Source organism: Pleurodeles waltl, chromosome 9 (genome assembly GCF_031143425.1).
Source record: "Pleurodeles waltl isolate 20211129_DDA chromosome 9, aPleWal1.hap1.20221129, whole genome shotgun sequence".
Lineage (NCBI taxonomy): Eukaryota > Metazoa > Chordata > Amphibia > Caudata > Salamandridae > Pleurodeles > Pleurodeles waltl.
Window position 1 is genome coordinate 33,729,412 of NC_090448.1, and position 12,366 is coordinate 33,741,777.

The 12,366-nt window shown below is 44.2% G+C and overlaps 1 protein-coding gene across 1 annotated transcript in view; it reads right to left on the reverse strand.

Moving 5' to 3' along the window:
• ARIH2 (ariadne RBR E3 ubiquitin protein ligase 2) overlaps positions 1-12,366 on the reverse strand; it is a 315,960-nt gene that overhangs the window by 186,801 nt on the left and 116,793 nt on the right. The window contains exon 9 of the mRNA XM_069206208.1: positions 6,775-6,892. Coding sequence (XP_069062309.1) covers positions 6,775-6,892 — 118 coding nt within the window. The remainder of the gene's footprint in view (positions 1-6,774; positions 6,893-12,366) is intronic.

Below are 12,366 nucleotides of genomic sequence, written 5' to 3' on the forward strand. Positions count from 1 at the left end.
CTCGTTTTGTCCTCACTAGCACACACAAGCTGGCAAGCAGGGTGTCTGTGCTGAGTGAGAGGTCTCCAGGGTGGCATAAGACATGCTGCAGCCCTTAGAGACCTTCCTTGGCATCAGGGCCCTTGGTACTAGAAGTACCAGTTACAAGGGACTTATCTGGATGCCAGGGTCTGCCAATTGTGGATACAAAAGTACAGGTTAGGGAAAGAACACTGGTGCTGGGGCCTGGTTAGCAGGCCTCAGCACACTTTCAATTGTAAACATAGCATCAGCAAAGGCAAAAAGTCAGGGGGCAACCATGCCAAGGAGGCATTTCCTTACATTGGCCATCTAGGATAGACACTGGATGGTTTGTCTGATATCTTCCGGGACAGCTGGAAAAACATCCATCACTCTGTCGCACGAGGTGTGTGAATACCGTCCCAGGAGGCAAGAGGTATTGACGGATCACAAAGCAAGGCTTGCACTGGAAAAGGGGTGTTTTGTAAAAAATGTTATCCACCTGGATTCCCTGTCAGGGAGAGTTATGAGGAATGAGTTCAGGCTGAGGCAGCTGGACTATGCCTGTACCACCAGCTTCTCTGGAGTACGATGCTGGAATAACAAATCTGGACCCTTGGAGGGGTCTGTGCTGCTTTGCCACCTGTCTGCTTATGGGAACAAGATCCTGGTTTTACCAAAGTTCCACCAGTATATTGTTAAGAGTCTCATAAAAAGGGAGCAGAGGTTACTGGGTAATGATTGCAGGGTTGAGGACTTCTGTCAATACGTTGTTTTTGACTTTCGGCATGGGCAGAGTTATATCATGAACTTTCACGGTCTTCATGTCGCAAAAAAGGCAAATACTTCAGTGGACATAGGGTTTGAAGAAGTCAGACCAAATGTCAGAGGACACGTCCAAACTACTGGCATCTTCAAAAATATTAGGTTCTTCATAAATGTCATCACCATAATCATAACACTGTTGGTTTCTGTCTTGTGCAGCAGACGGTATTGGACACTATGGTGGTGAGGCAAACTCAGGCTCGTTGATGGGGGTCAACTTCAGGGGGAGGTCTAGTGGTGTATTCGGCATCGGGGATGGATCAGCTCATGGACCTATGACAGACTACCACCTTGAATCCTTGGATACCAAAACCAATCCAGTGTGACACCAAAAAAAAGACGGCTTCCCCTAGATATTGCGTTTTGTCTGCTGTGGGTGCCTGCTGAGGCAGGGGGATGAGTGTGAACACTTCAGAATCCCACTCTGTGGAGCAGTTCAGAGGTCAGGAGGTACTTGGAGTGTTGCACAACTCAGAGCAGTGCAAGGGCAGGATGCCTGTGACCTGTGATTGGACTTCTTGTGGGATCTCGGTAACTTAACTGAGCTCCTGGATCTCGATGTGGAGTGGTCTCAAGATTGGCCCCTGGGGAACACATCCGTGCATTAGATTGCGACTGAGAACAGGATTGCCTTAGCTTCTTCATGTTGTGTGAGGTGCCAAGGCATCAGAGGCACACAGTTTTAGTGTCCATATCTTCAAAAGGAATAGTTCATCTATGCCGGCAGATGGCACTAGCTCCATTACATTAGCATCTGAACACCTGGTGATGTCACTGGGAGTAGAAGATGCCCAACTGGCCTACCTACAGCAGTTTCCCATCCATTTTTGTTCCTGCACTGTCAAGGCAGAAGAATGAGAAACTGTTATATGTAAACATACTAATGAGAAGCTAACAGATGAAAAGTATCAATGAAGTAAAAATAGTAAACAGCATTCAGGATGGGGAGGTAAGCAACCTGGAGGCAGATAGTGTATCCACCAAAAAAGTTATTACCAAAGTTTACTGATTTTTCCTACGGCTGGATACTTCTATCTCCAGATTCCTCACCCAGTGAACAGATTCCCAAAGCCATAAACAGAGACTTGAAGAAGGGCTAAACTAAAAAGTCCTGTAGGACAGATCGTGCAAAAATACCCTCAACTATGAACCTCGATATCCAAACAGTAGTGTTTGGCAAAAGTGTGTAGAGAAGCCTAAGTAACTATCTTACACATCGCTTCCAATGAAACTGTTTGTTAAAGCAGAGACAAAACATTTTTGCTCTCGTGGAATAAGCACGAATGCCCTCAAGTGGCTGCATAAGAGACAAAAAGCCCAATCGAACACCATGTGTGAAAAATTCAAGCCTGCCCCGTAACACCGAAGATGCCATGTGAATTCTTAAAGATGAGTTGTGAATCGCGCACCAAATACTCCAACCCAAATATGGTAATCGTTATTTAAAAAAAAGAGAGAGACCAACATAAACAGTAATGTCACAAAGGCCACAATATGGGTTAACAGCATTCAAGTTCTCGAAAGAAGTTATAGGATATTATGTGTCAATGGAGGCTGTCCTAGTCTTCTGGGAAAAACTGAAAAGTCTAAGAGAAGCAAGTGGAACAATTCAAACCCACCGGTAAGGTATATGTAGCCACAAAAGGTCATAGCCTATTATCACTGGCGAAGAACATATCTCATTAAGGCTCCCTGAGTAGAAACCAGAAGGTCGGTTTGTGAGTTTACCTAGGAGGACAGTAAAACAAGTTGGTGCTATACCAGTCCATCTTAGTTTCAGGCAGTATCTAAAACCAAGAATATATCAATTACTTGCTACAAATAAACATACTTTATTAAGGTGTTCAAAAGTCTTGAAACAAACTGTCAAAGTGGTTTAATCAAAAACAGTAACAAGCAATGAAACCGCCACATTATTGTAAAGTATGTAATAAATATCCATGTAAGGTCACTAGTGAGTTATACTGAGCTAGGTCCTGCCAAAGTACGACAATGGACATAAAAAAGGGGTAAGGATGTACTTAGCACACCTGAAGTCCAATGCGCTGTCAAACAGCGCCCTTCCGAACGTTAAGTAATAGTGGAAGAAATGTACAGAAAAGCAACTCGTATTAATGCTGTCATGGTTTAGCCTTGAAAAAGTTCACACTGGTGATGAAACATGCGTGGGTTGTTGTGGATCTATATGAAAAGTCAATAAAAGGACCTATTTCACCTACGCTTTCTATGCATCCTCACTACATGGAATTATCTACAACTTGCTATGCACTAATCTAACTGTGCGCTGAAGGTTTATGCTGTCTGATAGTAATTAGTCTCATGTAGACTAACAGCACATAAGCTATAGTAGTTGGGCTGTCAGTACCTGACTAGCACCAAGTATACTGATTATTTTTCAAGACAATTTCCCACTACTATTTTTGTGTTTCTCTCATATGTGGAGGTGCAGGTGCTTATCCCACTACTACCCATTTTGTTTAATTCCATCACAAATAAATCAGGGAGGGTTTCAGCACCCAAACAATGACTCTCCTCTGAAAGCCTTTGACCTACTAGGAGCATCTAGAAGGATAAAAGGTTGAGTTGCAGACATCAGCATTGATTTTCATATCAGACCTGGGATCAATAAAGACACTGCTGGTGTTGAAGATGCTGGAGCTGGGGCCCAGGAAATAGGCTTTATGATCCACAGGTATCACCACCAGCTGTGGAGTCTGAGGCAATGGACCCAAAGGTTAGGACAGGGAAGGGGCTCCACTGCACTCCAGAGGGGATAATAGCTCTCCTAAACACCTCAAATATGGGGTTAAAGAAAGAATGCTGGATCCATCCCTGGAGCATGGTAGAGTTGACAATCACCCGGCGCCAGAGTCCGTTCCTGGGGAACAGAAGAACGCGAAGGGCTAGAGTTCGTCAGCGCTGGTTCCAGAGGAATGCGAATCAATTACAGCTCCAAAAAAGAATCAGAGGGAACAGGAGGCCAGGGGGATTTACCCAATTTATCTGCTAGCCTCCTTCTCTTATGTTTTCTCGGGGAGGACTTAGGAGGTGGCGAAGCAGGCGATACTGAAAGAGGTGGAGGCCACCTCTACCTTCTTTTGCCCTGGCCAGAAAGAGGTTTGCCTCCCTTTCTTTCAGGACCTTGGGATGCATAGTATTTCAGATATCACAAGAACTGATATCATGGTCCAAGGCTAAACAGCGCAAGCAGCTATCACGAGGGTCAGTGATATAGACATCTGACCATCACAATCTTTGGAGGGCTTAAAGCCCAATTTATTAGGAAGAGACATACTTAAATGTCAATTAAAAAAAGATGTGTGCTTCAGATTCGTTCAGCGGCGTCACAAGGTGTTCAGATGCAGATGTAGTAATTGAGCAGGTCCCCTCTGCTGCTGTGGATGAGCAACTGCAGGAACGTTTGTCTGGTCTGGCGTCAGGGGATGTTCAAAAGGTAAGAAAACTGTAGGTATTAGTATGCATCAGAAAAATAATGTGTTTAAACATATTGCAATTTAAAGGCAAACGAAAGAAGGATGTTGGCATTCATTTATAGTAGGCAGATTTCTTAGGCTTAACATATTGCTTGAGTTTTCAGGGTGCTTGACAGTGACTGGATGCCATTTTCCACAGGAAGTGTATTTGTCTTGAAACAACAAATAGGAAGTTAGTAATGATACTACACTTGTCTTATAATACAAATATTATAATTCTTCAAATTATTACAGTTATATTCTACTGTTGGAATTTACTACACATGGTAAAATAAAATGGAGAACATAAATCACATACCATGAAAATACACCCTTATACAATAGTTATGCCACACCTGTAGCAGTTCATGGATAAAATAATCAAGGTTAAATTAACAGGGTTCACACTATGTCATAATAAATGCATTTTACACACTAATGAGTAACCACAGATCCCTCACTTTCTCCACCCCCCCAGGCGCTAGACTGGATCTAAAAAATGTTTAGCAATTGCTCCCTTGATCCAGCTGGTAGTGCCACCGAACTTCCCAGAAGCCTTGCCCCACCTCCAGAAGTGACAGTGTGGGGCTGTATTATAGGCAACAGCCCTCCAGGCGGAGTCCGTTGATGACAAAGCATTGGCCTCCCTTAGATGCAGAGCATCAACAACAGATTGAGAACCAGGACAGTGTACAGATTCTAATATGGACTCTTACTTACACATAAAAGCTCACTCTACAAAGCGGGGAGGAGACAGGATGCTTAAGAATCTGCCTTTAGATACAGTCATCTATCAAAACAACGAGTTACTTACCTTAGGTAACACTATTTCTGGTTGAACTCTAGAGAGTCCTCATGTTTTGAACTGATACCAAAGCAGCACCTTCAGATGGTGGCACATTTGAAGAGTGGATTTTACAACAAGAAGTCCTGCAGAAGCGAGTGAGCAAACGGAACCTCCATGTGGACCCTACATCAGTGCCTCTTGAAGGGGTAGTCAGATGTCTACCAAACAGCCTGGCAGATTTCCGGCACCAGTAGTCATGGCAGCGTTCGTTCTGGTGGAATAAGCCAAAAGGCCTCATAGGTCAGGGTATTAAGGAGACGTATGTGTTCACTTTGCTAGCCTAAGGCTGCACTATGAAACTTTCCAGTGTGGAGTGCTGCATCAAAAAGGCCGGATACTTACCAGTGGCACTGAGCATAGTTTCACCCATAAAGCTGACGGGGTTCATGTCGGGTCTTCACTGAAATGTTGCTGAGCTTCTGAAGTAGAAAGCCCAGGTAGCAACATCTCGGTCAGCAAATTAGCTTTAATTTCCATTACTAGCAACTGTAGTTCCAATACACCAGCGGGTCTATGGATCACCAGCACAAAGAACAACCTCTCCTCAGTTGGGGGCCCTAATGTGGAGTCCATTTCAGTGTATCTGGTGGGGTATGTAGGAATCTACCATTCTGAAGTTCTAAATATAGATCAGAGTCAGTATACTTTGCGGGTGGAGGAACAACTTATCAGCCACCTCGTCACCATACCGGGGGGAGGGAGGGGCAGGAATGTCTTCTACAGCATCAAAGTCTAAACTAAACAGGTCTGCAAACAAAGAAAATACTGGCATCGAGAAAGGCCAAACCTGAGAATCCTCACACACTATGGGTTGCACCTTAGTGATCATGTAACATGATCCCAACAGAGATCTAGCCAAACTCTGGTCTGGATTCAAGAATTAAATCTGTGTTGGATCTGGAACTGGCACCTCTCCGGGCGAGGCCTGTGCCAAATCAGTGGAAATGAGTGTTCCATTTAGCAAAGGAGCAGAGGTATGGCTTGGTGCTTGAACAGAGACCAACAGGGTTAGCTGGTCCCAGGATAGTCCCCACCAGCATAAGTCCTTCTGTGGGTCAAGGCAGATTCATGTAGCCAGAAACTGCTGCAGGGGAACACAGAATCATTCAAATGAGATGCTGAATGGCCTCTTTAAAGGCTTCTACCTGCAGTGGAGTCAAGGCAAGCCTGGGAAATTCAGAGTGCAACAGATCCAGCAAGGGAATGGGGTCAGTGAACATGCATGAAGTCCAGCTTTTGAGTACCAGCAGGAGCAACTGAGCGAGGACTCCCATCTTGTTTTCTTGTGCAAGACTTGTCCTTCTGAGGTTGCTTTGGACCTACCTGAAGTCGGGAGTCTAGAACCGGACTAGTGCCTACAAACAGCCATTGCTGGCAGGAAGAGGACACTGCAGAGTCCGATGGCACCACCATACCAGTGCGAAGGAGCAAATGCAAAAAAGTTTCCAGATCCAGTTTGATACCTGGGGAATTCAAAAGGTGAGGGAATCTGTGGTTAGAAGTAAACCATTAGAAAGATTAATTAATTATTTACCCAATATGTCCTGAAAAGGGATCTTTACAACGCTTTATCACAAGACCCTAATTCCATAACACATGGCAGATGACAGGTTTTAGAGAGCACCTTACATCTTTAGTGTGAGCACTGATGTAGTTGGCCGTCTCAGAGTCATCCGCGCACTTTGTGAGCCACTTTCGGATAGTCGCACAATCTGTGGGAGCATGGTACATCTGCCGACACTTGAAACTGTTAAGAAGATGCAATTCAATGTTAGGTACGTCTTTATAAAGTCACGTGTCAAAATGTCACAAGGACCAAAAAAATTGGATGCTAGTAAAAACATAACCAGATTATGCTACTGTGCCTGGAAATAATACATTCAGGATAAAAGGGAATATTTGGTCTTCCTTTTCATCCGGAAGCCAAAATTTAGAAACCGTCTGAACTATTACAAAACATCTACAGTAACAAATGACTTAGGAATGATGCAATCCCTAACCCCCCATTTCTCCCCCCCCCTTCCAACACCCGGTTTTGCAGCCTGGTATGGCAAAGTATGCAGGAAAACCAGCAAAACTTGATATCCCAAAAGCCCAAAATTTGAAGTACTTAGCAGAAGGCAAAACGTGTGCTTGTCACAAAAATATTGCTCGATCATTACTGGTGATTCTGACAAGGCACCTTCTGTGACCTGTCAGAGTATCCAGCAGCACCGTGTTTGGAACATGAGGTGGTCTGATGCCAGATAGGGCATATCTAGATCTGAAAGTTCTGCTCACTCTGGCATTGGACAGCCACTATTCCTAAAATGCACGCACAGGGGAACAGGGGTTAAATGGAGTATGAGGTATACTTGTGACTGAGGGTGGGAAGGCAATCAGGTTGAGGAGAAGGGCATCCCAAGTGTCCTGGGACTGTTTGGGGAGGGGTGCTTATCACAGAAAAGAGGAGGCACAGGAGGGGGTAAAAATTCACAGGAGAGGATGTGGTGTTATAGACAGAGCTACCACGTTGCACCTGGAGAACCTAGATCGAGTCCCGGGATCGGAGCAACATCCTGTGATTGGGGGCAAATTAGTAAAATTCTCCAGCTCTGAAAAACGATGTATAGCACAGCTGGAGCTCAAGTAAAGCGCTCCAATCTATAAAAAGCAAGAACAACAAAAAGTGGTAACAGGGCAGCAAGTCCCAGGAAACAAAGGGGTGCTGGTCTGTCAGTACAGGGGGAGGGACCTGTGCATTTTAAAGGCAAGCGACAGAGGAACTTGACATTTTGGCTAACTTGTTGCTCACCCTTCTTTTACTGGCTCAGCATACAGCAAGGCTAATATAAGGAGAATCCATCTAAATTTAGTTAAAGTGCCAATTTATGTTGGCATGTTTGTAAAATCCACAGATCTTTTACAAATGTGTCGATTTTGTGATTTATTTTTGCTAATCACGAAATTGCGATAACCTGGGGCTTCAAATAAGGGCTAAGTTCACCTCTGTACACTAAAATGCAGCCAGGGTCCTATTTCCTTCAGAGTTTGCTATCAATCAATCATACATAAAAATGATACGCTTATTCTTGTTTACGGAGAAGTATGGCACAAAATCAGAACACTGTTTAAAATTTGTGTGTCACAACTGAGGAATTCCATTGCCAATCGTCTAGCTCCTAGACAAATCCCCCCATCCCCTTTGTTCTGTAAACACCCCTCTGATTTATGACTTTACTCATAGAAATACTGAAATGGCTATTTGTAGGAGTAGTTTTGCAGTTTGAAGAATTGTCTGGATTCACATACTGCACATTATTCTGTCATCTAGTGGTTGGGTCTGGAATACTTCTTAGTCTCCATTCCCTTTCTCCTTTTTTTGTGTGTTTGGTTGACGTGTGGTCCCATTTAATATCAAGTTCCATCCGCTTATGGTGTAGGACATGTGACCCATATGCGTTTGTGTGCGGAGACCATCTTCGGATTCTTTTTTCCCTTCCTTGGCGACTTGGCTTGTCACTGTGGCAATCCTTTTCTTGTCCCTATCCCCTTGTTTGCATGTTCATGTTGAATCTCATTTCTTGGGGAGGCGGGCGGGTTGTACACAAATCCAGAAAATTCTTCAAGCAGCAAAACTGCTCCAGTAGGTATCCAACTATTTTGTTTTGCAGCATATATTTTTTTTCTGGATTAACATGCTGTGTATTGATTTTGCAGCAGTATCCCCGTTCTTTTTTGGATGTTGGGTTGAAATTAACTTGATTTGGAATACAGTTTTTTTGTTTTAGTATTCTCTCTCCCACCGGTTTCTTTTTATTTACTTGAATGTTGGCACAGAAGTGTGTGGTGATAGCACGTACTGATGACCATTAGGCTGCCATCAATATATCATTTAGTGGGGCATTTGCTAGGAAGGCGAGAGTGCCTCCCTTTTTTACTTCTGGGGTGTGCTCTAGGTGTCCTCATCCCTCCCCCCCACCAATCGTAGACCCGCTTTTTTTGTGGCATGTTTGGATCGTCTGTACTATCCACCTTAGGACAGTGCTTTTAGGTATAGGTGAGCCGTTTTTCTGTTATGTGAATGATGCAAGGAATTGGCTTCCTTTCCTGCAGTCTTTTGCTTGTTCTGAGAAATACATTGCAGCCCTTTATACAGCAATCATGTGTAGAGCCCTTTTTAGGGTCGAGCCTGCTTTGCATGTGCTTGCGCATGCGTATTGCAGCGAGACGCTTTAGTGTTTAGAAAAGGGCTCGGTGCCCTGTCAACGTCATGTCAGTGTTTTTTATTGGTTCGTGGGCTTGCCTAATAAAATCTGCTTGCTCTCATTAGTCGAAGGCACGCATAACTCATGCCTTTTCCGGTGGCTAGCCCTCCTCGAGCGCAGCGGGCAAGTACAGAAAACATGTGAGGCTCACTGTTTTCCATCGGGCTCGTGGACTTCTTTTTCTCTAATTTACGAGCGCGATCTCGCTTGGCAGAAGTCGAGCGCTTTACATAGTTAATTTAACTTTTTCAGGTTATGTACATAAATGCACTTTTGCCCGATAAGTGAAAAGTCGGGTTAGGAGTTTACAACGCGATCAGCTCTACCATGAGCAAACGCGAGACCCTTTGCATTGCAAATGCTTGTTGCTTTAGTCTTCAGGTCCTGGAAAAACCCTGGGAACTGAATTGTTTGGTTAATGTGGGACTGTGATTTTACCTTCGGAAGGAAGGGGGAATTTGTTCACATAAATATTTTGTCTCTGCGTATCTGTAGGTAGGGTTCTAGGATCGTCAATGCCTGAAGTGAGGTAACCGTGATTAGGAATGCTGTTTGTAGAGCTAAGAACTTGAGGTCTGCTTTGTGTAGAGATTCAAAAGGTTCCTTCATTTACTGTGTTAGGACTAGGTTAAGGTTCCACATCGGCGTGGGTGCTTTTCTGGGAGAGGCCATTCTCTTTGCCATTTCTAGAAACCTTTTATTACCGGTGCAGTGAATAAAACTCCCTATGTGCCCTGTTATATAGGCCATTATTGTTCCCCAAGTGTACTTTTGGTCCACCAAGCATCTTTGGTTTCTGATTATACATATATCTTGCGTGCTGCTTTTTTCCGCCAGATGTATCTTGTCCATTCGGCTGTGTAACATTTTCTTGGGCTCATCTGTCGCTCCTCTCTCAGAACTTCCACTGATCCCTTTGACAGGTTAAGATGCCCACATACTATGTCCTCAGGAGCCATGCGCTTGACTGCTTGGTTTTGGGTTGAGAATCCTGCTCTCTTGAATTGAAAGGAGGTTGTGGCGTACTGGTTGTTTTATCATGTTTTCCTGGTGCATCTCTATGAGGTCCAAAAACCAAGTTTGTCTTGACCACAGTGGAGCAACAAGGATCAGTGTCATTTGTGATTGTTTGCACTTGCATATCACTAGTGGTATCAGGTCGACTGGCTGCAAGGCTGGGCAAATTTTCCCAGACCATCTTATTAACAGGGCATTTACTAGGGAGTAGTGGTGTGGGTGTCTGTATGTGATGTCTCTGTATCTTTGGATGTTGCGAATAAATCCATCTCCGGTGTGCCTCACTGCCTGAATATTCTTTGGAGTACCTGTTGATGTGGCGCCCACTCATGCAGCCTGCCTGCTTAGTCTGTCTGCATCCGTTTTCCACTCCTGACGTGTACTGCCATAATGGTTACCTTTCTGTGGCTGGCCTATCTCCAAATCTCTTTCGCTAGTAGCGATAGTGAGCGAAACCTTGTTGATTTTGGTGGCAACTGTTTGCCAAAGGGAAGCACTTTGAATTGGTAGTGTACTTGGGTCATGATGAAGTCCAGGAATTGCTTGTGCCTCTGCTTAATGGGAATGTATAGGTAGGCATTCTTCAGGTCTATTGTCGCCATGTAGTCTTTTTTCCTTAGTAGTGGGATGATTTCTTGTTGAAATCATTTTGCATTTTTGCATCTTTATGAATTTGTTTAGGAATCAGAAGTCGAGAATTGGTCCTGTTTCGGGACCAGGAAGTATGTGGAGTAGTTTTCCCCTCTGATATCTGTGTGGGGAATCCTTTCTATTGTCTCTTTCTGTAAATGTTCTTCTACTTCGCGCTGAAGGAATGTTTCTCCTGCTTTGTATGTGTTTTTTTTTTAATCATGTAGCTGATGGTGTTCATAGCAGGTTTATGCAGTATCCATGTTTTATGATGTGTAAGACCCACTTGTCTGCTGTGGCTTTATCCCATTCTTTGAGGAAGTGCGGACACTGATGTTGGAAACTGCCAGTATTGCAGTGGCTGTGGTGCTGGGCTTTGAAAGTATCCTCTCCGTGCGAGCCTTCTCAATGGGGTTGCTCCCTGTTGGACTTTTGCTTATGCAGGGTCATCCCCAGTCTTTTTCGCCTCCTGCCTCCTATTTTTTCTGACATGTTGCTGTTGGCTTTTCAACTCTGAGCACTTTACCACTGCTAACCAGTGCTAAAGTGCATATGCTCTCCTGTTTAAATTGTATGTAAGTGGTTTATCCATGATTGGCATATTTGATTTACTAGTAAGTCCCTAGTAAGGTGCACTAGAGGTGCCAGGGCCTGTAAATCAAATGCTACTAGTGGGCCTGCAGCACTGGTTGTGCCACCCACATAAGTAGCTCTGTAATCATGTCTCAGACCTGCCACTGCAGTGTCTGTGTGTGTATTCTTACACTGTAAATTCGACTTGGCAAGTGTACCCACTTGCCAGGCCTAAACCTTCCCTTTCCTTACATGTAAGGCACCCCTAAGGTAGGCCCTAGGTAGCCCCAAGGGCAGGGTGCAGTGTATGGATAAGGTAGGACATATAGTAATGTGGTTTATATGTCCTGACAGTGAAATACTGCCAATTTCGTTTTCACTGTTGCAAGGTCTGTCTCTCTCTCATAGGATAATATGGGGGCTACCTTTAAATATGATTAAAGTGTAGATTCCCCTAGAGAGTAGATGGACATGTGGAGTTTGGGATCCCTGAACTCACAATTTAAAAATACATCTTTTAGTAAAGTTGATTTTAAGATTGTGCGTTTGGAAATGCCACTTTTAGAAAGTGAGCATTTTCTTGCTTAAACCATTCTGTGACTCTGCCTGGTTTGTGGATTCCCTGTCTGGGTCAGTTTGACAGTTGGGTTGTTTTTCACCTCACACCAGACAGTGACACAAAGGGAGCTGGGGTGTGATCTGCATTTCCTGATTGGCCATCTCTGCTAGGAGGGAGGGGTGGAGTGGTCACTCT